The sequence below is a fragment of the Hevea brasiliensis genome, chromosome 5 (assembly GCF_030052815.1).
Source record: "Hevea brasiliensis isolate MT/VB/25A 57/8 chromosome 5, ASM3005281v1, whole genome shotgun sequence".
Classification (NCBI taxonomy): Eukaryota; Viridiplantae; Streptophyta; class Magnoliopsida; order Malpighiales; family Euphorbiaceae; genus Hevea; species Hevea brasiliensis.
The window spans coordinates 7155102-7177134 of record NC_079497.1 but is presented as its reverse complement, the minus strand read 5'-3'; the positions used below and the strand labels follow the sequence as shown (position 1 = coordinate 7177134).

The following is a 22033-nucleotide window of genomic DNA, read 5'->3' as shown; positions in this document are numbered from 1 at the left end:
CATTCCATATCTTGCTGCTTTCACTGTAATGGCAGAAAATATGTTAAAAATGATCTCCAACATCTGTCCCTGGTGTTTATATTTTGGCCTTCTGGCTGAAAATAGAAAACTTTATGCAATTGAGGTCGACAAAAATGCTTTCGGCTGTAAGAGACCGCCTGGTTTGAAATGAAAGATCTATATCTTCAAACCAGCCCTCTTCTGAATGCTTATATTGATATGATCAATGGCGCATTGACAAACTAAAAATTACACAATTGAGGAATAAAATCAACAAAAATGCCTAACAAGACCTTGTCATGCGCATTGAAGCTGTGGCAGCATGTTTTTTATAAGCCATTCTGATAAATATTTATTTGCTTGATGTGTAAAATGTGCTACATCCCAAAACACATATTCTGCAGGATTCGAGCAAACTGGCACACCAGCTTGTCCACAACCTTGAGCACGGTCATGACTGTAATTATATTTTCCTCCAATCCCGCAACAAGCTTGTGTTAATGATTTAAATCCTGTACATAATAAGAGGTTAAAACAATATGCATTATTTTTACCTCTATTGAATGCTTGATGGGTTTCTAGATTCATTTACCAAGTTTTGAAAAATTATCCAGAATCGATTGTAATGCATTGTAAATATCGCCATATATGATATGTGTGTTAGGGTATTCCTTTCTCAATCCCTCAAGAGCTACTTGGAGATGGCTATTGTGATACATAAAGAAGTCATTGTAATCCTTTAGACAACCATGTGCATCGTAAGCAGCAGATGTGTTTGTTGAAAACATTGTAAGCAAGCCTGGCGTGCAACCCATTTGAAAGGTTCCGGTGACGACCACTTGAGTTGCGCCGAAACTGATAATTTTCTGTGAACAATTAAGGTGAGAGTGAAGAACTGGATAACGGTAATTGAAAGTTGCACGCACAGACGCACACAACACTAACTTTGACTGAATCTATTATGGTTTGCACCACTCCAGGCACCATGATGTTCTTTATCTCTTCAAGGGTTTTGTTTTGACCAAATGCAAGATTATAATCATTGAATCCAATTGTTCCAATCATGAACAGGGATGATTTAAGCTTCTCTTGACAATCTATTGACATAAACAAATTTATAGAATTAGTATGCATTAATTACATATATTGAAGTTAAAAATGATCTTGTTTTTGTATGATTTGAATGAGGAAGAATTGTATTAAGTTAGTAACCTGCAACATTAGTGCAAAAGGTTGGTAAATACTTGTTGAACCAGTCAACTTGAACCATAAGAGAATTGTTGGTGACAAAAGGTGGGATATCCCACTTGATTAGAGTATCCACAGATACAGCAGTAACACCAGCAACTGAAAAATCCACTCCCTGTGTAAAATTTGAATTTGGATTTTCATATGGTTCAAGTAATGGAAGACCTGCTGATTGTGCTGCAAAATTTAAATATATAATCATCTTAAATATTTGCTCAAACATAGTTTCAAGGGAAGGAAGAAAACAAAAAATAATAAATAATAATTAATAATTCATCATTTTAACTAATAAAATTAATAAATAGGATAGTTTATATGAATATCCATTTGTCAAAGAACATGAAGGCAACTGGCAGATCTAATGTGTAGTCTCACCAATATAATCAATCATTAGCCAGCCATCTGAAGGTCTACCAGTTGCTTCTTTAACTGACATGCCATAGGGAAACCTGCCATATGGAAGTATAGGAAATTCTATAATCGCATTGCCCGTTTCTGATATTGAATCACCAAATTGATATATCGTATTGAATTTGCATGCCTTTAAATCTTGTGCGTCACTTGAATTAAGATGAACAAGAATGAGAAGAAGATAGGAAAAAATTAAGAAACAAGGACATTGCACTTTGGCATATGCCATGGCTAATGGCTTTGAGATTCAGAGACAGCACTCTGTGTGCGTAGAGTTTGTTGCCTAATTCAAAAATTTTTCAACCAGTATTTGTATAGACAGACCACAATTATCTCTTTACCATTAAAAGAATGATTAGACAACATCAAAGCTCCAAAATTTACTTAAAAAAATGATTAGACAACATCAAAGCTCCAAAATTTACTTAAAAGAATGATCAGAAAACCACAAAGCTCCAAAATTTACGGAAGTAAAAAATGTAACTCGTTAAATTTGGACCTTTTTATCCTGTTATCGTAATAGGATTTTGCACACAAAGCCGAACAACAGGCTCATTAAGTGTTGGCAAATTTGGTGGTAATTAATTGAAGTATGACTTAAACATATTAGATCTTTGTATTTAATAGGTAAATTCTATTATATATATTGTATTTTAAATTTATGGTGAATTAGATCTAGCTAAGAAAAATTTATCTTAGGAGAAATTTTTACCTAGACCCGATCTTCTATGTATTTAATAGGTATATCCCACCAAATAATTCTATATCTTAAATTCATAGTAAATCGAATTCAGACAAGAAAAATCTCCGTTCTTAGAAACTAATTTTTAAACATATAATGAAACAATATATAGTTTTACTTTTCATGCATTAATTTCAAATTAGGTGAAATCAATTATATGAATATTTTTTCACCATTCAACTCTATTTAAAATTGATTTCAATTTTAATTGAGAAAATTCGATTCTAACTTGAGAGCTCTTAATAAAGAATCTGAGTCTTTACTGCTAAATATTCCTTTGGGGCCTATAATAAAATATTAGTTAGTAAGGTAATTCAACACATTACTATCTTGCCATGAGAACAACTCCAACCAGACACTATATAAAATGAAGGCATTATCACTCAGTGAACAATAATAAATGCATGGACTGCCTAATAAACTGAAATTAAACTTTTATATTGGCAATATAATTTCATTTGAGTTACATAAATAAGAAAAAGGACTCCACTACCATCTATATATCAGACAAGACTTAGCTCATCAGTAATTGGAGAAGACTGTGTGCTTTCTGGAGATTCTGTGGTAGCGAGCTTCTTCCTCAATGCTACTAACTCTTCACCAGCATCACATATATATGCTGAAGCCTGTCTGCCAGATAAAGTTGCTCCTTCCATACTGTCTATGTAATCCTGTTCAACATAGAACCATATGTCCTTATTCCTTGTTACAGCAGTAAAAGAACAGGTTCTTGTTTTGCTGAAAAAGAGCATTTAAAGATTTTGAAGGAAGAAAGATTCAAGTTTTGTCCATTATGTTCCAAAGTGAAGCAGACATCTATAAAATGTATAAATATAAGACCAATTATACACCTTATGCCAATTACCCTAGTTTTGTTTTTCACTCTCTCTATCTTGGGGTAGGTGGGGTAATGCAGTATAGAGAGAAAGAATTTAGATATTATTCTCATTGTAAAATTAGGAAATTTAAAAGTTTTATTATTTAGGAATTTTATTCTTATTAGGTTTAGGAATTTTATTATTTCCTAGTTTATTTAGGATTAATTTAACTCCGCCTAAGTAGTTTGCGCTTAGCCGGTCCCAAGCCCGGATAAAGGAGGAGGGTTGCGGTAGGTGACAACCAGCGTAAAAATTTCGTCACACCCTATGATATGGATTCAAATGATATAAACGTTGGGGCGTCCTCTACTAACGATGCGCTACATCGGAGCCCGGGTGTAGTGATAAATATGCAAGGGTGTAGGGCGTTCACCGAAAGCGACGCGCCATGCCGGCGCCATGCCGGCGCCCGGGTGTGGTGTTAAGTGAGCAAGGGTTCCCACATCATGGACGGGTGTGGGTAAAGAAGTTAGTCCATAGGACAGATAATAGAACAAATAGTGGAACAGAACACAAGATAGACATAGAAAATAATAGAAGATATCATAGAAGGAGACCAATTAGGAAGGAGCAGGATAGGAGGAGGATCAGGGTTGGTACTTGGAATGTTGGATCACTTACAGGAAAATTAATGGAGCTTGTGGATACCTTGGAAAGGAGAAGGGTGAATATTGCTTGCATTCAGGAGACTAAATGGGTAGGAGAGAAAAGTAAGGAAGTGGGTAATTCATGGTACAAATTGTGGTTTACCGGAAAGGAGAGAAACAAGAACGGAGTGGGTATAATCATAGACAGGACATTGAAAGACGCAGTAGTAGCTGTGAAAAGAGTAGGAGATAGAATTATACTAGTAAAGCTAGTAATAGACGGAGAAACAATAAATATAGTTAGTGCTTATGCCCCACAAATAGGACTAGACAGTGAGAGTAAACAAAGGTTTTGGGAAGATATGGATGATTTAATGCAAAGCATACCGAATGAAGAGAATGTTTTCATTGGTGGAGATTTGAATGGACATGTAGGAAGTATCATAGAAGGAGACCAATTAGGAAGGAGCAGGATAGGAGGAGGATCAGGGTTGGTACTTGGAATGTTGGATCACTTACAGGAAAATTAATGGAGCTTGTGGATACCTTGGAAAGGAGAAGGGTGAATATTGCTTGCATTCAGGAGACTAAATGGGTAGGAGAGAAAAGTAAGGAAGTGGGTAATTCATGGTACAAATTGTGGTTTACCGGAAAGGAGAGAAACAAGAACGGAGTGGGTATAATCATAGACAGGACATTGAAAGACGCAGAGTAATGTGAAAAGAGTAGGAGATAGAATTATACTAGTAAAGCTAGTAATAGACGGAGAAACAATAAATATAGTTAGTGCTTATGCCCCACAAATAGGACTAGACAGTGAGAGTAAACAAAGGTTTTGGGAAGATATGGATGATTTAATGCAAAGCATACCGAATGAAGAGAATGTTTTCATTGGTGGAGATTTGAATGGACATGTAGGAAGTGATAGGCAAGGTTATGAGAATGTTCATGGAGGTTTTGGTTTTGGCAGTCGAAATGAGGAGGGAAAAAGCATCCTGGATTTTGCTATGGCACACGACCTAATACTAGCAAATACCTACTTTATAAAAAGAGAGTCACATTTAGTGACTTTCAAAAGTGGACAACATAGAAGTCAAATCGACTTCCTCTTAACCAGGAAGACAAATAGAGCTCTATGCAAGGATTGCAAGGTCATTCCAGGAGAGGCTTTAACAAGTCAACATAGGTTGGTGGTCTTGGATGTCAAGTTTAGGAACAATTCAAGTAAGGTCAGAAGAAATAGTGTAGCTCGAACAAAGTGATGGGAGTTCAAAGGAGTAAAGCAAGTGAAGTTCAAAAATGAGCTTCTTGAGTCTGAAGTATGGAAGCTAGATATGGAGGCCAATGATATGTGGATACAGATGGCATCAAAGATTAGAGAAGTAGCTAGAAAAGTACTTGGGGAGTCTAAAGGACATGGACCACCCTCAAAAGAGAGATGGTGGTGGAATGAGGAAGTACAAAAGGCAGTGAAGAGAAAAAGGGAATGGTATAAGAAATTACCTAAATGTGATAATAATGAGGCATATGAACAGTATAAGATAGCAAAGAAAGAGGCAAAAAAGGCAGTTAGCCAAGCAAGAGCACAGGCCTTTGAAAAGTTATATGAGAAACTTGGAACTAAAGAAGGGGAGAAAGATATTTATAGATTAGCAAGGAGTAGAGAAAGGAAATGTCAAGATCTCAATCAAGTTAGGTGCATTAAGGATAAAGAAGGAAAAGAGTTGGTGAAAGATGAGGACATTAAAGAAAGATGGAGAAATTATTTTAATGATCTCTTTAATAATAGTCAAAATGGAAATAGCGTGAATATAGATTATAGAACAATAGAAAATAATGTAAATTATACTAGAAGGATTAGATCTTTAGAAGTAAAGGAAGCACTTAAGAGAATGAAAGTAGGTAAAGCCTGTGGACCCGATGAAATACCAATTGAAGTGTGGAAGTATTTGGGAGATATGGGAGTGGCATGGTTAACTAAATTATTTAATAAGATTCTAAACTCAAAGAAAATGCCTGATGAATGGAGGAAGAGTATTTTAGTACCTATTTTTAAAAATAAGGGAGACATACAGAGTTGCTCAAACTATAGGGGAATTAAACTCATGAGCCATACTATGAAGTTGTGGGAGAGAGTTGTGGAGCATCGACTACGTCATGATACTTCTATCTCTCTCAATCAATTTGGTTTTATGCTTGGTCGTTCAACTATGGAAGCGATCTTTCTCATTAGAAGCTTGATGGAGAAATATAGAGATGGGAAGAAAGATCTACACATGGTTTTTATTGATTTGGAGAAGGCTTATGATAGTGTTCCAAGAGAGGTCTTATGGAATGCGTTAGAACAAAAGAGGGTATCTATTAGGTACATACAAGTATTGAAAGATATGTATGAAGGAGCAACTACTATTGTGCGCAAAGGGGAGGGGACACAAGAGATTTTCCGATCTCAATTGGATTACACCAAGGATCAGCCATAAGCCCTTACCTTTTACATTAGTTTTAGATGAACTGATAAACATATACAAGAGAGTATTCCTTGGTGCATGATGTTTGCGGATGATATTGTTCTGATAGATGAGACACGAGAAGGAGTCAATAGGAAGCTAGAACTTTGGAGAAGTACTCTAGAGTCAAAGGGTTTTAAGTTAAGTAGAACGAAGACAGAATACATGCATTGCAAGTTCAGTGAAGGCCAAGCGGTGATAGGGAAGGAGTTAGTTTGAATGGAGTGGCACTGTCCCAAAGTAATCACTTTAAATATCTAGGCTCGATCCTTCAAGTAGATGGGGATGTGAGGAGGATGTTAGTCATAGGATTAAAGCGGGATGGTTGAAGTGGAGACGTGCCACGGAGTTTTATGTGATCGTAAGATTCCCAATAAATTAAAAGGAAAATTTTACCGCATACCATACGACCGGCTATGCTATATGGTAGTGAGTGTTGGGCCTTTGAAAGAGTCGTATGCATCTAAGATAAGAGTTGCAGAGATGAGAATGTTAAGGTGGATGAGTGGTCATACTAGACTAGATAAAGTCCGTAATGAAAGTATTAGAGAAAAGGTAGGAGTGGTGCCAATTGAAGATAAGTTGAGAGAATGGAGATTGAGGTGGTTTGGTCATGTGAAGCGTAGACATACGGAGGCTCCAGTTAGACAAGTAGAGCACATTAGGCTAGAGGATAGAAAGAAAAAAAGGAGTAGACCTAAATTGACTTGGAGGAGAGTAGTACAGCATGACTTAGAAGCATTACACATTTCTGAGGATTTAACCCAAAATCGTTTAGAGTGGAAAAAGCAAATCCATATAGCCGACCCCAAATTTTTGGGATAAAGGCTTAGTTGAGTTGAGTTGAGTTGAGTTTATTTAGGATTAATTTAGTATTCCTAAGTAGGATTGAATTAGGGTTCTAAAATTCTAATATGATTGGAATTCCTAATTTTATAAATAAGACTTAGGGTTTTGATTGTCAGGGGAAGCTTTGTTATGCCATTTATTTGAGATTAATATGATTTCTAAGAATTAGCTCTCTTTCTCAAAGATTGGTCCTTATTCTTCATTTGTTCTACATTAGTGGGGCTTTCCCAAAAATTTTGATGGCAAACATACAACCATTTTGGAAAATGTAAAATTACCTGTTTTGTGTAAGAGCCAGCAAGGAAGAAATTTTTCACAGGTGTCTTTTGATCTGGTCTGAAGGGATCTTTGCCAGGTCCCTCACGGTATAAGGATTGCCCGATTTTTACTACCGATGACCAGATAACTTCTAAGCCTTGGGATGATGGAAATAAAGTCAAAACCTGATTTGTCAGGAAAAAATGATCATGAGAATAATGCAGAATCATGATTGGCCAACAACACTATATGATTTGATACGCATATTAGAAACTAAGCAATCATCATCACTATCAAAAGCTAATAAAAAGGAAATTTCTTAACCATCCTTTACAATGAATTCACTATAAATCAACTTTAGAGCTTACATAGACCCTCAGCTCCAACTTGGTTTTGAAATTTGGACTATCAAGTACCAAGAGCTCACATCATGCAAAAGGGCAATTACAGGTTGGCATTATAGATTAAAGATCAAGGCAACGACTGCTGCAACTTGCACCAAAAACTGTTTCTGAATTCTGGGAAACCAGCTGATCTCAATTTCACAAGATTAAAAACTGAGATTTGTTTTCTCACAAAATTAAGTAGAAATTGCTTCTACCATGTCAAACATAAAAATAGCAGATTTATAGTACACAGTTTCTGCCATCTGAAGTCAAGTTTATGCTGTGCAAGCACCATAGAATATTTAAGATGAATTCTCAAAGAACCAAATGGATTCTAAGGGATAAGAATTTTATCAAGCTAATGATTTGGAATAAGATGCAAGATATTAAAGCATGCATAAATTGAATTCTAAGACTATCCATAGCCGGTAAGCTCTTATACAACTTTCTAGCGTGTAATGGATCTTAGACCAAAAAAAACTGATCTACAGTGTCATGCTGTGTTTTAGAAGCTACCAACCTGCTTTGAGACTCTCTTTATGATTTCATCATTTGGCAAGGGCATGTATGGATCACCTGGTGTAAGAACACACCTGGAAAAATTACAGTTTTAGTAAATAGGACTGAATAATATGATATTTAAGTATAAAGAAAGAATAAAGGAATGTTTACATGAGAATACAAAAATGAGCCTAGACGTGAATATAAAACATGAAAGATAATATTCATTTTGCTAATGTAATTTGCATAACCTTGTAGTCCATACGTAAACAATGCTAGGAAAAGAAAAGTTGGACCCCCTCAATATATAATGTACAAGGCATATAGTTGATACATGGCTCATCACAAAATTACAAGGTCCTCATTATTATTTCAATTCTAAATGGTAGAACAGTAACTTGGTGATTTCATACAACAAAATATCAACTGCATCAATTAGATGAATATCAGCACATGGCACACAACCCAACAACCAAATGATTGGGCTTGAAGCATAGTTGTGTACTGTATTACATACTAATTTATTTCTTCAATGTATGGATATTTCTTTTTTATTTTTTTGAACTCTATTTCCAACCCTTGCTTATTTTGATTGTAAAGGCAAACTTGATTTATCTGAAGCAACTAAGCGAGTGTTACAGGTTCCTTCACATCTATGTGTATATCTTAGCTTCTAATGAATAGAATCTCCAGTGCCATAGAAAAGCTACGTTCACAGTAGGATAAGAAGTTAAGAACTAAAAATGGACAAGCATACAGTATTGAATCATTCACAAACAGAATCCTGCAGCAGTGACCATGAACCATTCAACTGTTCAGCCACTGGTGACATATGAAATAGATTCTTTGCCTGAGGGTAAAAGCTGAAAGTAATTATTGACAACAGTAATATTTTTTCCCTTACTGGAGCAATGACCCTTGTCCTTCAATATAGTAATCTTCAGGAGAACTGAGTGCAAGGTCCGCAAAACAAGAAAAATCAGCATCTGGTGTGTACAGAAGGTTATCTAAACCAATAGCTTGCCTCAATTGCCTACCAATCAAAAGAAATAGGGGCTCATGAAGGAATTCGAGAACCATTTATCCAAGAATCTCAAGAAGTAAAACAAAAGCAGATAGTATACATGGTCCTTAAAAGCCTTTCACATAATAGGAACATCAATGTAAAAGAGAGATTCACCTTGATCTTTCTAGATCCTGTAACTCTGTGACCCAACCATTATATCTAAGTTGCACGGTTACAACAGGTACTCCAACTAGCTCATAAATATTATCAAAAAATTGTGATTCCCTCCACGGTGATGGAAGTAATCTTTTAATTCCAGGAACATCACATGCTGCCATCAAATGGAACAGTAAAATGAGTACAAAGTATCACACTAAAATGGAAAGAGAGCATGTTCATATCATAAAAGAAAAAAGGATGGGGGGTATTTGAATACAACCTGCTACATAAGCATCTGCTTTCACAACTTTCTTGTTAGTAGACTGCAATAAAATGAAACTTTTCACCATTAAATACTTGTATAAACATCTGTAAAAAAGAATATAGACCACAGAACCTCCCCAGACATAACACTGGCACACAATTAATTCATTTTCAAATCAGAGCAATCTGAGTGCTTGTGGAATAGAAGAACTTCAAACAAGTGATACACTTAACTAAATAAGCACTTAATCAATTTCACGTAGGATCTTGTAAAGAGAAGTAACATGAAAAGAAACTTACTCTTGACATGGCAAGTCCTGTGACATATGTTTCTCCATCAGCAGACCTATCATACATTATCTGTCTGCATCCCCACCTTAAATGAAACCTGCCCAAGAAGATAAACAAATTTCATAGGAATATTTAAAAAAAAAGAAAAAAGAATCACAATCCAACAGGTACTACTTTTCTAACCTATATCTTTGTCTTACAACCATACCTGCCTCCTTTATCTTCAATATACTTTCTAATGGGACCACTCAAGTAAACATCTGGAGAACCCTTGAGCATGCGAAGTAGGGAAGCCTCTGTCTTAGTGGCAAACAATGAGAATATAGTGAGCATACAACGGGCACTGATGTTATCACAGTCAATAAACCCAAGGGCATAGGCAACAGGATCCCACATTCTTTGGATGCTCATGCGTGTGCCTCCTTTGGACAAAAACCAATCAGAGAAGCTGATCTGGAAGAAGGAAATGCACTCTCAAGTAAAAGACATTGTGAAGAAATAACTAATTAAAACTTGAATAGAAAATTATACCATTGCTTACACTATCTAAATTTCTTATGTCCTTCATTGCTCCATCTGGATCAACAAGGGCCCTCACAACTGGACTTAAGGCAAGAGCCACAGCATTTCTTGCTTTATCATATGTCTGCAATTGAACAGCATTAGGAGAAAATGCATCATGAGAAATACCATGGAGCAAGAAATGAGGCACTAGTTGAAACCCTATAATTAGAAGACAAATAAAACTCCTTAAGTTCTCTTCTGCACTTTCCCATATCGACGCAAAGTTGAATGCCAAAACTATGATTTGTAGGCTGCAATGCCTTGTGTGAGCATATCACTGAAAATTGGAAAGCTATAGAGGCATGGTTGATAATGGTAGTAAAGAAGCAACATAAAATGTGGTGAAATTAATTTAAGCAGTAAATTTGTATAAACAATTCTGTCAATGGAGCTGTCACTATGCTGCCATTGGTCAAGAAGGTGACGTTTATGCCCATGTGATATAAGTTGGTGACTTTATTTAGTAATATCTGAGCTGAAGTCTAGTGCCATGCGGCATTAAATAGAACATTGCTACAACCACTCTAAGAAATGGATACTCAATGACTCAGCACCAATCCAACCCAGTTGGTGTCACGCTAAGAAATAGACATACAGTTAAAATTCAGAATGGACCTAATACTAGTAAGTATTACCTTAAGTTGATTTGTCGACAAAAAAGCACGAATCCCATGTAAGGGAGCTCCAATTGGAAACCGAAAATCAAGCTCTGCAATCCAAGTCAAACTTATCAAGGGATATAATGATACTATACACAAGACTGAATATGACACCAAAAAAAAAAAAAAGCTTCAACCATTAAGGATCCGGTAAAGCTGTAAAGATAACGTCTATGACGCATAACTATTCTAATTCACATCTGATCTTAGAAGAATGAGCATTAAACCATACCACCAATGTCACCCCCCTTGTTAACAAATGTGTGAGTATGATCCTTCACAAGTAGATTCTTATCTGCACCCACCTACGTCCAAACAGAGAGTTGAGGAAAACTAATAGAGATCATTGACATTGTAGTACTTTAAGAAAATATGATGAGGCGATGACAGAGCTCTACCCTGATTCAGCATATCAATCACTTATAGACAGAAATAAGTACTTTGTGACCAGAGAAGAATAAACAGACCATTTGCCAACAAGAAATTTAACAGAATTAATAAATTAAGGTTGACTATTTTATGACCATAGTTATTATGTTATCTTTGGAACATTATCATTCACACAATATAGCACAAGAATGACAATGCCCATTAAGGATTATTAGATACACGTTTCATACAGCAACAAGTTATCATATTACACATTATTAGTGATATTTGATACACAAGGGACCATAAGTACTTCAGAAGAGGTTAATGAGCACAGTTGGGAATCTAAAAACTGCCTTTATTTCTAATCTTAGCCAGCCAATGGAGATGATAAAGCCATGGAATTCTTAACTTTATTCTAATTACTTATAAAGAATTGACTTTGCATCATGATAAAAGGGCACTAACATCAATTATCATCGTTAGAAACAAAAGGATGCAAAGTCAATAAGCATAGGCTTTCAGGTTTAACTTTGTTGGGTAGTATGGACAAGAGAACTTCATTTACAACATGTCATGTTGCAATCAAACATTCCTCACCTTTTTCATCAAACGAAAAAGATTGTTGTAGCAGCCAAAGAAAACATGAAGTCCCATTTCAATGTGATTTCCACGTCTATCAACAAATGAGCCCACTTTACCACCAATGAAAGTTCTTGATTCATATATATCCACCTGAAAAATCAAATAAAATAAAAAATTCATGATCAATCACTGAAATGGGCCAACTTCCAAATGAAATGAACTTATAGAAATAGACAACAATGCTTGCTCTTAAGAAATGAGAAATGCTAAAAGATGTATATGGTATGTAGTATGATAGATTTGTGGTTTAGACCCACATTTCTTTTGGATATAAATAATAGATAAAAAATATGGGATCATTAGACAGAAAAAATGTTGCAGAAAACAAATATATAAGAGATCACTGATAGCATCAGAATGCCCCTAAGAGTAAAAGGAGCAACACCTCATGACCTTGATCCAATAGCTCTACTGCAGTTGACATCCCTGCAAGCCCAGCCCCAATAATAGCCACCTTCAGCTTCGGTCCTCTATAATGTTCAGGTTCTGGTGGAAACAACCCCTTTGGAGCTGGCATGTATACCATTTAGTGTATGGTGAGAAGGAAGAATAATCCAAAACTAGCACACCTACTATATAATTGGAAAACATTAAAAAATCTTATTGATATTCTCATATCAATTTCAAAACTATGAAATTGGAGCTCAAACGATAGAAATGATATTCAGGGATCACATCAACTAAATTTGATTAATAATTGAATTTTATGAATTGCCATGCTACAAGAATCCATTTATAGCGATTCCTTTCTGCTTGTTTCACAGGGAAATTAATGCCAATGACTAACTTGTTAAAGTACATTTTCTGGTTATATCCAGCAAAAATTAATAGCAAATATACACAGCTTCTCCCCACCAACTCCTTCTCAATATCCAGAATAAATTCAACACCAAACTCACAGTGAATGCCCCAAATTCACTACAATTAATATTTAACAATAAAAAATATGTAGAAACAGCTCTATTTCCACTCCAAGAACAAAAATAAAAACACCCAGAAATCAGATAGGCACAAAAATCAGGCTCGGTAGAAGAAAGAACACGATTAATGCAAATAAAAGACAAGTGAATTACCATTAACACTCATATCAGACACGTTTGTCTCCAAAAAGTCCAAAGAAGACCGAACATAGAAAAACCTTGGAATCCTCACCACCTGAGCCGCCGACCGATGACCACCAGAGAGCATGAATCCAGGAGTCTTGCTTCTGATTCCAGTAACAGAATTTGCCGGAAAAAGAATGGAAGAAGCCATAAGTTTAAAACTAAAATCAACAGAGTTTTCAGTTCCCTCTTCCCTTCTCCTCCGTCTCTAGCGCTCTGCGTGTAACAGTTGTACCAAAGATACCTCCAACAAAGGAAGAGATGGGAAGTAGAAAACAAGAAAATCGAACCCCTCTCTGCCTTATATCAATGAAGTGTCAATTTCAACACGACCAACTTTAGCAAGAAGTTTAGGCACATGACAGACAAAGACTCATAGAGAGATAAGAAGGGGTATCTTGAGAAAACGAGCAGAAAAGAAGGGGGTATCAAGAATTTGCCAGCTAATTAAGACTGGTTGTTTTGGTATTCAAATAGATTCTCTGGGTCGTGTTTTTTGGATGTTATTGCGGTTGGCAAGGAGTTTCACTTTGGGTTGGTGGCTATGCCACTAACAACGATAATGGACCACGAGAATTAAAGAAAACAGAGAAGTTAGTTTATTTTCGACCTTTTTCTGATGTCGTTTGATGGAAATGGGGTGTCGTCACTTCCACGCTGTGTGCTCGTGTTTAACAAAAAATGTAACTTGTCTTTTCCGTTCTCTCTCCACGGGAAGGAAATGGACCACGTTCACTTCCTTTTCATGAACAAAGTGCTTGGCATCTTCGATTTATTTCTTAGACCCAGCCAAAAATCATTATTTACTGCGTATTAATAAGACTCAATTTCAACAAGCTAGCTCGTACCGTGAAATTTTCATTTGGTAATGGAAGGGGTTCCATTGCAAACCCTGTTTCACTTCCCCCCAGTTCTCCAATCTCCCAGGTAAAATGTCCTCAAGATTTAGTGCAGTCATTATTTTTTTTATAGTTATTTGTTTAATATATTTTAATGGCAAAAGTTACTAATATTTCCTGGTCATTCAACTTTTGCACAGGTCAGCAATAAGAGATGGAAAGATGCTAGACTACGGACTTTTATGGCCAATTTGCTTTACTAGCAGCGAAAAGATTGGCAAGAAGAGGGCTTTTGAAGGCTATTGGATTCAATACCATCCTATTATGTGCTTGTCCTGTTTTTGCTGCATCAATGCTACAACAGAATGAACCCCAATTTATTCGGTAAAATGTTGTATGTGTTGGCTCTATTTCCTTTCTTTGTTACCTTTTTGTTCTTTTATAAGTTCAGAAGATGGTTCTTTTTCATAAATAAACTATGCTAGAACTCATATGAGATTTTGCGACTATGAATGTATAAGTTCAAGATACTGAAGCTTGATAGTGGAGTTACAAGGGAGGGAACAAAATACGAATTGGATACTTAAACAATGTGCTATGGTCTTGGCCATGACCTGATACATCTTCACATTCCCCGGCAGCCTGAACCACCTCAGAAATTGCTTGCTGCTACACTCAGACTATGCCATCTGCCATTCTCCTCCTCTTACTCAACTTTCTTCCCGCCACAGATGTGAAGTACTAAGCTGTTTTGCATTAAGTTCTTGAAATAGCAACACAAGAATCCAATAGCAATAACAAGCAAAACTACATTCTTAATCTTCTCATCTTTTTTTTCACGCCTGAGAGATTTCAGTTTCAATCTCTTCAAACAATTGAATAGTGTTGGAGCTAGATTAACAAATTTGCAGTTTCAGGAATCAGAAATACAAGAAGCACAGATTGATGATCTTTGATCAAAGCTTGAATTAAGACTGGAATGATCAAGCAAAAGCAATGCAAACTTCACAAGACTGGTCCTGAAAAAGCTTCACAGCAGTGAAGTAAAGAAGAAAAAAATTAAAATGTTTTGAATTCTAAGGCACCAGCAGTTATAGAGGAAATGTATTTCTTGGTTGAAAAATTGATACTTTTATTTCATTCAAAATGAAGTACATTTACAAAATTTCTCAACTACCAGAAAAAAATACAACCTTTACAACTGAATTCAAATTTTTAAAAATAACAGCTAACACCAACTTATTCCAAGATTTTCTGTTGCTATTCATACTTAAAAAAATCCTTTGATGTTGGAGCTAAAATGCCAATACTTCAACAAATAGGAAACAGAAGTCCAGTCCTTGATTTGAATCCACAACTTGAAAGAAGACAATCGATTGAAGATTTTTGGAAATAATTGCCATCATTTCTTTTCTTTCCATTGGAAGGATTTTGGAATCAGTGTCAACAAATTTGTAACGAACCAGTAAAACTTTAGCTACTTTTCTGAGGAAACAGGAAGAACACACCTCTGAACTCGTGAAGAAGCGATCCTAATATCACACCACTAGGAAGATCTAGGTAGACTATACACTATTATATAGCTGCGCAGAAGATAACCAGCAAGAAAAGAAGTGCAGCTGCTTCAATAATCAAACAGATGATCCAACACACCTTCCTGAGTATACTCATTGGAATACAAGACCAAGATTGCTTCATCTACTTATCAACAAAAATATAGAGCAGTTAAATTGGAAAATAAAAGAGAAGTAAACAAGTTATTTTAAACAAAATAAAATATAAGATAAGAAAGAATGTACCTGCATTCGACTTTGCGTTGCATCTTCTGACTGCATGAAGAAGCAGAAACTATAGTCAGTCAGTAGTGTGCAGAAAATTAAGAGCAACTAAACTATGTATGAATAATGATATGTACAATAAGAGGTTTGAGCATCTCTGGATTATCTTCGGACAAGAGGGGCATCATTTGATCTGCATCATGATATGAAGAAGAATTAACCAGGAGTGTGGACCATATCTTGAAACATTGAGTTCAGACCTTCCAAGTACCAGAATATTGCCAATTTCATGTGTTTTAGTGACAATACTTTAAAAGGTTGAATGTTGGTGACGAAGAGAAAAGTACAGATTTATTTACTTCGAAAAGATTTGCCCCATTGGCCATTAGTTTATGTTAATTGCCTTATCATGATTTTGCATGGTATATCAAATCCAAGGATTTGCCTTATCAGAGACTGCTTAAATGTATACTCAACTCAACTCAACTCAACTAAGCCTTTATCTCAAAAATTTGGGGTCGGCTATATGGATTCGCTTTTTCCACTCTGAACGATATTGGGTTAAATCCTCAGAAATGTGTAATGCTTCTAAGTCATGTTGTACTACTCTCCTCCAAGTCAATTTAGGTCTACCCCTTTTTTTCTTTCTATCCTCTAACCTAATGTGCTCTACTTGTCCAACTGAAGCCTCCGTATGTCTACGCTTCACATGACCAAACCACCTCAATCTCCCTTCTCTCAACTTATCTTCAATTGGCACCACTCCTACCTTTTCTCTAATACTCTCATTACGGACTTTATCTAGTCTAGTATGGCCACTCATCCACCTTAACATTCTCATCTCTGCAACTCTTATCTTAGATGCATACGACTCTTTCAGTGCCCAACACTCACTACCATATAACATAGCCGGTCGTATGGCTGTACGGTAAAATTTTCCTTTCAATTTATTAGGAATCTTACGATCACATAAAACTCCCGTGGCACGTCTCCACTTCAACCATCTGGCTTTAATTCTATGACTAACATCCTCCTCATATCCCCCATCTACTTGAAGGACTGAGCCTAGATATTTAAAGTGATTACTTTGTAACAGTACCACTCCATTCAAACTAACTCCTTCCCTATCACCAGTTTGGCCTTCACTGAACTTGCAATGCATGTATTCTGTCTTCGTTCTACTTAACTTAAAACCCTTTGACTCTAGAGTACTTCTCCAAAGTTCTAACTTTCTATTAACTCCTTCTCGTGTCTCATCTATCAGAACAATATCATTCGCAAACATCATGCACCAAGAAATACTCTCTTGTATATGTTTCGTCAGTTCATCTAAAACTAATGTAAAAAGGTAAGGGCTTGTGGCTGATCCTTGATGTAATCCAATAGAGATCGGAAAATCTCTTGTGTCCCCTCCCACTGTGCGCACAATAGTAGTTGCTCCTTCATACATATCTTTCAATACTTGTATGTACCTAATAGATACCCTCTTTTGTTCTAACACATTCCATAAGACATCTCTTGGAACACTATCATAAGCCTTCTCCAAATCAATAAAAACCATGTGTAGATCTTTCTTCACATCTCTATATTTTTTCCATCAAGCTTCTAATGAGAAAGATCGCTTCCATAGTTGAACGACCAGGCATGAAACCAAATTGATTGAGAGAGATAGAAGTATCATGACGTAGTCGATGCTCCACAACTCTCTCCCACAACTTCATAGTATGGCTCATGAGTTTAATTCCCCTATAGTTTGAGCAACTCTGTATGTCTCCCTTATTTTTAAAAATAGGTACTAAAATACTCTTTCTCCTTTCATCAGGCATTTTCTTTGAGTTTAGAATCTTATTAAATAATTTAGTTAACCATGCCACTCCCATATTTCCCAAATACTTCCACACTTCAATTGGTATTTCATCGGGTCCACAGACTTTACCCACTTTCATTCTCTTAAGTGCTTCATTTACTTCTAAAGATCGAATCCTTCTAGTATAATTTACATTCTTTTCTATTGTTCTATAATCTATATTCACGTTATTACCATTTTGACTATTATTAAAGAGATCATTAAAATAATTTCTCCATCTTTCTTTAATGTCCTCATCTTTCACCAACACTTTTCCTTCTTTATCCTTAATGCACCTAACTTGATTGAGATCTTGACATTTCCTTTCTCTACTCCTTGCTAATCTATAAATATCTTTCTCCCCTTCTTTAGTTCCAAGTTTCTCATATAACTTTTCAAAGGCCTGTGCTCTTGCTTGACTAGCTGCCTTTTTTCCTCTTTCTTTGCTATCTTGTACTGTTCATATGCCTCATTATTATCACATTTAGGTAATTTCTTATACCATTCCCTTTTTCTCTTCACTGCCTTTTGTACTTCCTCATTCCACCACCATCTCTCTTTTGAGGGTGGTCCATATCCTTTAGACTCTCCAAGTACTTTTCTAGCTACTTCTCTAATCTTTGATGCCATCTGTATCCACATATCATTGGCCTCCATATCTAGCTTCCATACTTCGGACTTGAGAAGCTCATTTTTGAACTTCACTTGCTTTACTCCTTTGAACTCCCACCACTTTGTTCGAGCTACACTATTTCTTCTGACCTTACTTGAATTGTTCCTAAACTTGACATCCAAGACCACCAACCTATGTTGACTTGTTAAAGCCTCTCCTGGAATGACCTTGCAATCCTTGCATAGAGCTCTATTTGTCTTCCTGGTTAAGAGGAAGTCAATTTGGCTTCTATGTTGCCCACTTTTGAAAGTCACTAAATATGACTCTCTTTTTATAAAGTAGGTATTTGCTAGTATTAGGTCGTATGCCATAGCAAAATCCATGATGCTTTTTTCCTCCTCATTTCGACTGCCAAAACCAAAACCTCCATGAACATTCTCATAACCTTGTCTATCACTTCCTACATGTCCATTCAAATCTCCACCAATGAAAACATTCTCTTCATTCGGTATGCTTTACATTAAATCATCCATATCTTCCCAAAACCTTTGTTTACTCTCACTGTCTAGTCTTATTTGTGGGGCATAAGCACTAACTATATTTATTGTTTCTCCTTCTAGTACTAGCTTTACTAGTATAATTCTATCTCCTACTCTTTTCACAGCTACTACTGCGTCTTTCAATGTTCTATCTATGATTATACCCACTCCATTCTTGTTTCTCTCCTTTCCGGTAAAACACAGTTTGTACCCTGAATTACCCACTTCCTTACTTTTCTCTCCTACCCATTTAGTCTCCTGAATGCAAGCAATATTCACCCTTCTCCTTTCCAAGGTATCCACAAGCTCCATTAATTTTCCTGAAAGTGATCCAACATTCCAAGTACCAACCATGATCCTCCTCCTATCCTGCTCCTTCCTAATTGGTCTCCTTCTATGATATCTTCTATTGTTTTCTATGTCTATCTTGTGTTCTGTTCCACTATTTGTTCTACTATCTGTCCTATGGACTAATTTCTTTACCCACACCCGTCCATGATGTGGGAACCCTTGCTCACTTAACACCACACCCGGGCGCCAGCATGGCGCGTCGCTTTCGGTGAACGCCCTACACCCTTGCACATTTATCACTACATCCGGGCTCCGATGTAGCGCGTCGTTAGTAGAGGACGCCCCAACGTTTATATCATTTGAATCCATATCATAGGGTGTGACGAAATTTTTTCGCTGGTTGTCACCTACCACAACCCTCCTCCTTTATCCGGGCTTGGGACCGGCTAAGCGTAAACTACTTAGGCGGAGTTAGACTGCTTAAATGTATGCAGGAGTAAATTTAAAGGGGTCTTAATAGCCATTTGATGGGTGACCTCCAGCACAAGGAGTTGCCACAGTAATTCATTTCAGCTTTATATTATACCAATCAACTATTCTCTCTGTTAAAGTAAATAAAGTGAAGAGGTTGGCCAATCGCTACAATGAGCCAGTGATCATGTGCATAGTACTTACTAACAGTGTAATGAATTTATCTAAACCTTAGTTTTTTGTGATATTGTTCTTACTAAGGTAGCAACATTGACAGGTAGGGTATTGTGTGCTAAACCTACATGTGTAGAGTTGTACCTAGATCTTCACTTTCAGTGGGTTTACTGATTCCTTTCGCATTTGAAACAGGCAAACTTCCTGCCGTGTAGAGGAGTTAGAGATGCAAACATAATAGTGGTACCAACTAAAAGATCATCCAATCAAACATAATCAAGAATTAAACCAAATTGTATTTGCAAGAATTATTAGTAAAAGTCTATTTCTGGTAGTGCAACCCTTTTGTAATTATGATCTTCAGAATTACATTTCTAACCACAAAATCCAAGTGCATTAGAGCAAGCCTACTTTTCGAATTCCACCACACTTACTTAGAGTTGAAAATGTGATGGTTCAGCTATATTTCAACAGTAATAAGGACATAAGAACAGCTATACCTCTTTGAAGATGGTGACGCATAAAGACTGATGGCCAGCACTCTTGTTCTTAGGCGGAAATCTGATAGCATTTCCCATCGGAATTTCATATCTTCTTTGGTTCTGCAAATTTACTGCAGCTAAATATTACTTAAACAAGGTAATTGAGTTCTCTCATTCACCCTTGTAAACTCTTGACATTTCAGGGCATAACAAATTATGCAGGGAAAAATTTCTAACAGCTAATCTACAAGTGATTTGCTAATCTCCTTTTTCTTTATTTTGATTTCATTCGGGAAGTCTTTAACTTTTGCCTGCATGAACATAACATTGTTCATGTACCAACCCATCTTGAAAGATGTTGGGATGCCAATATAAAGTTGAAAATTTACCATCTAATTGAAGTAAAATGCATCATCTACTCTTCAAATAAAACAATTCATTGCATGCGGAGAATAAGGGAAAGAAAGGAAAGAGACACAGAGGAGAAAAAAAAAGAACAAACAGACAAATCAGAACCCAAAATGAGACAAAATTAAACAAACTACTTCCTCTCCCACCACACATTTGAATCTAACTGCAAAGTAAAAACCAGAAGAGCAGGAAGCGAGAGAAGGAACATACAAGATGGGTTTTGAAGGAGGGTTATGGAGGAGTGATTCAAGGCGATCAAGCTTAACTCCGACTTCCAAAAGCTTGGATTGAGCATTGTCTTTAAGCCTGTGCTCTTGTGCAAGGCCCTTGTTCTTGATCCTGCTTTCTATGTTCCCCATCAACCTGGACACTTCTTGTGCTTCTCTTATCCATGCATCTACGGCTAGTGAGTGTTCAGTCATCTCTTTGAGTTCAATCAACAGAGAACACTCACTTCCAAGTTCCACCTCGCTCTCTTAGGTTTCATTGGCCATTTGCTAATCAGATAAGGACAAAGAATGGAGTTTGAGCCCATATGATTATCCAGCTAAGATGGTATACTAATTAATGATAATTATCCTCGTCTCAAGACACAAATGGCAAGTAGGATTTCTTTAATTTGCATCAGTGATGAGCCTAAAATTTATGTTACTGCCTAATGTGGCAATTAATTGACTAATCACATAATGCAATAATCTTTGACAGGACAGATCACAGTCACGATAATCAGCACATAATTATTTGTTGATTTTGATAAGTGGGTCATTAGCTTCAAAACAGGACAAATTTTGAGGCTATTCTGCTACAAAACCAGACTTCAAGAATCAAACAATTCAAGAAACGCAGATAAACAAAAAATAATGAACTAATTAGTAAAAAAATAAACAAGAATTTCTTGATTACTACATTATCAGGAAGCAGCAGTTATGTTGCTATAAGTAATTTCTTGATTGGGCCAACATGCTTAAGGCTACCATTTAAATTCAAGCAATTTGACAGGGCGGATACAGAATAGGCATTACAATTTACAGCCCAACCTTGGTGCATAAATGAATTGGGCTTTGTTTGGTAAGTCCCAACCTAGAGGACAATCAAGAAAGACTCAAAAAGTATATTAAGAGTGTGTTTGTCTTAAATTTTAAAAGTAGCTTGGCTTAGTTAT

At 36.3% G+C, this 22033-nt stretch overlaps 3 protein-coding genes across 15 annotated transcripts; all 3 read right to left on the bottom strand.

Moving 5' to 3' along the window:
* Positions 1-178: 178 nt before the first annotated feature.
* On the bottom strand, positions 179-2509 carry LOC110656753 (acetylajmalan esterase). Its single transcript, XM_021813676.2, has 5 exons — positions 1624-2509; positions 1213-1425; positions 946-1097; positions 593-866; positions 179-512 (listed from the first exon to the last, which is right to left on the bottom strand). Exons 1-5 carry the CDS (start codon positions 1886-1888, stop codon positions 298-300), a joined length of 1119 nt encoding a protein of 372 aa, XP_021669368.2. The 5' UTR covers positions 1889-2509; the 3' UTR covers positions 179-297.
* A 135-nt stretch (positions 2510-2644) lies between these two features.
* Positions 2645-14150, bottom strand: LOC110656752 (zeta-carotene desaturase, chloroplastic/chromoplastic-like). Its single transcript, XM_021813675.2, has 14 exons — positions 13398-14150; positions 12710-12834; positions 12280-12414; positions 11543-11615; positions 11287-11360; positions 10629-10733; positions 10296-10540; positions 10097-10184; positions 9813-9855; positions 9548-9704; positions 9272-9400; positions 8387-8459; positions 7501-7665; positions 2645-3072 (listed from the first exon to the last, which is right to left on the bottom strand). Exons 1-14 carry the CDS (start codon positions 13576-13578, stop codon positions 2905-2907), a joined length of 1761 nt encoding a protein of 586 aa, XP_021669367.2. The 5' UTR covers positions 13579-14150; the 3' UTR covers positions 2645-2904.
* Positions 14151-14745: 595 nt separating this feature from the next.
* Positions 14746-21754, bottom strand: LOC131179884 (uncharacterized). 13 transcript variants are annotated; one of them, XM_058146748.1, is made up of 7 exons: positions 21082-21751; positions 20479-20591; positions 20123-20182; positions 16188-16237; positions 16066-16095; positions 15775-15964; positions 14746-15294 (listed from the first exon to the last, which is right to left on the bottom strand). In XM_058146748.1, the coding sequence occupies exons 2-6, from the start codon at positions 20498-20500 to the stop codon at positions 15842-15844; spliced, it is 285 nt and encodes a 94-aa protein (XP_058002731.1). In that variant the 5' UTR covers positions 20501-20591; positions 21082-21751; the 3' UTR covers positions 14746-15294; positions 15775-15841. The 13 variants fall into 13 exon arrangements, 8 of the variants coding, with proteins under 8 accessions (XP_058002731.1, XP_058002730.1, XP_058002726.1 ...); XM_058146747.1 differs by having other exon boundaries at positions 20479-20580; positions 21082-21750; XR_009148789.1 differs by lacking the exon at positions 16188-16237 and having other exon boundaries at positions 20479-20580; positions 21082-21744.
* Positions 21755-22033: the final 279 nt, after the last annotated feature.

Excerpts from the sequence above, each read along its gene's own strand:
- LOC110656752 (XM_021813675.2), bottom strand. The coding sequence starts at position 13,578 with ATGGCTTCTTCCATTCTTTTTCCGGCAAATTCTGTTACTGGAATCAGA. Across the intron at positions 10,541-10,628 it reads ACATAAGAAATTTAGATAGT|ATCAGCTTCTCTGATTGGTT; the intron begins GTAAGCAATGGT and ends TCCTTCTTCCAG. Across the intron at positions 9,705-9,812 it reads AGCAGATGCTTATGTAGCAG|CATGTGATGTTCCTGGAATT; the intron begins GTTGTATTCAAA and ends ATTTGATGGCAG.
- LOC131179884 (XM_058146741.1), bottom strand. The coding sequence starts at position 21,293 with ATGACTGAACACTCACTAGCCGTAGATGCATGGATAAGAGAAGCACAA. Across the intron at positions 20,581-21,081 it reads CCTCCTTCAAAACCCATCTT|AACCAAAGAAGATATGAAAT; the intron begins GTATGTTCCTTC and ends GTAAATTTGCAG. Across the intron at positions 16,096-20,478 it reads GCGTCACCATCTTCAAAGAG|TCAGAAGATGCAACGCAAAG; the intron begins GTATAGCTGTTC and ends TTCTTCATGCAG.
- LOC110656753 (XM_021813676.2), bottom strand. The coding sequence starts at position 1,888 with ATGGCATATGCCAAAGTGCAATGTCCTTGTTTCTTAATTTTTTCCTAT. Across the intron at positions 1,426-1,623 it reads GCTAATGATTGATTATATTG|CACAATCAGCAGGTCTTCCA; the intron begins GTGAGACTACAC and ends TAAATTTTGCAG. Across the intron at positions 1,098-1,212 it reads CTTTTGCACTAATGTTGCAG|ATTGTCAAGAGAAGCTTAAA; the intron begins GTTACTAACTTA and ends TTATGTCAATAG.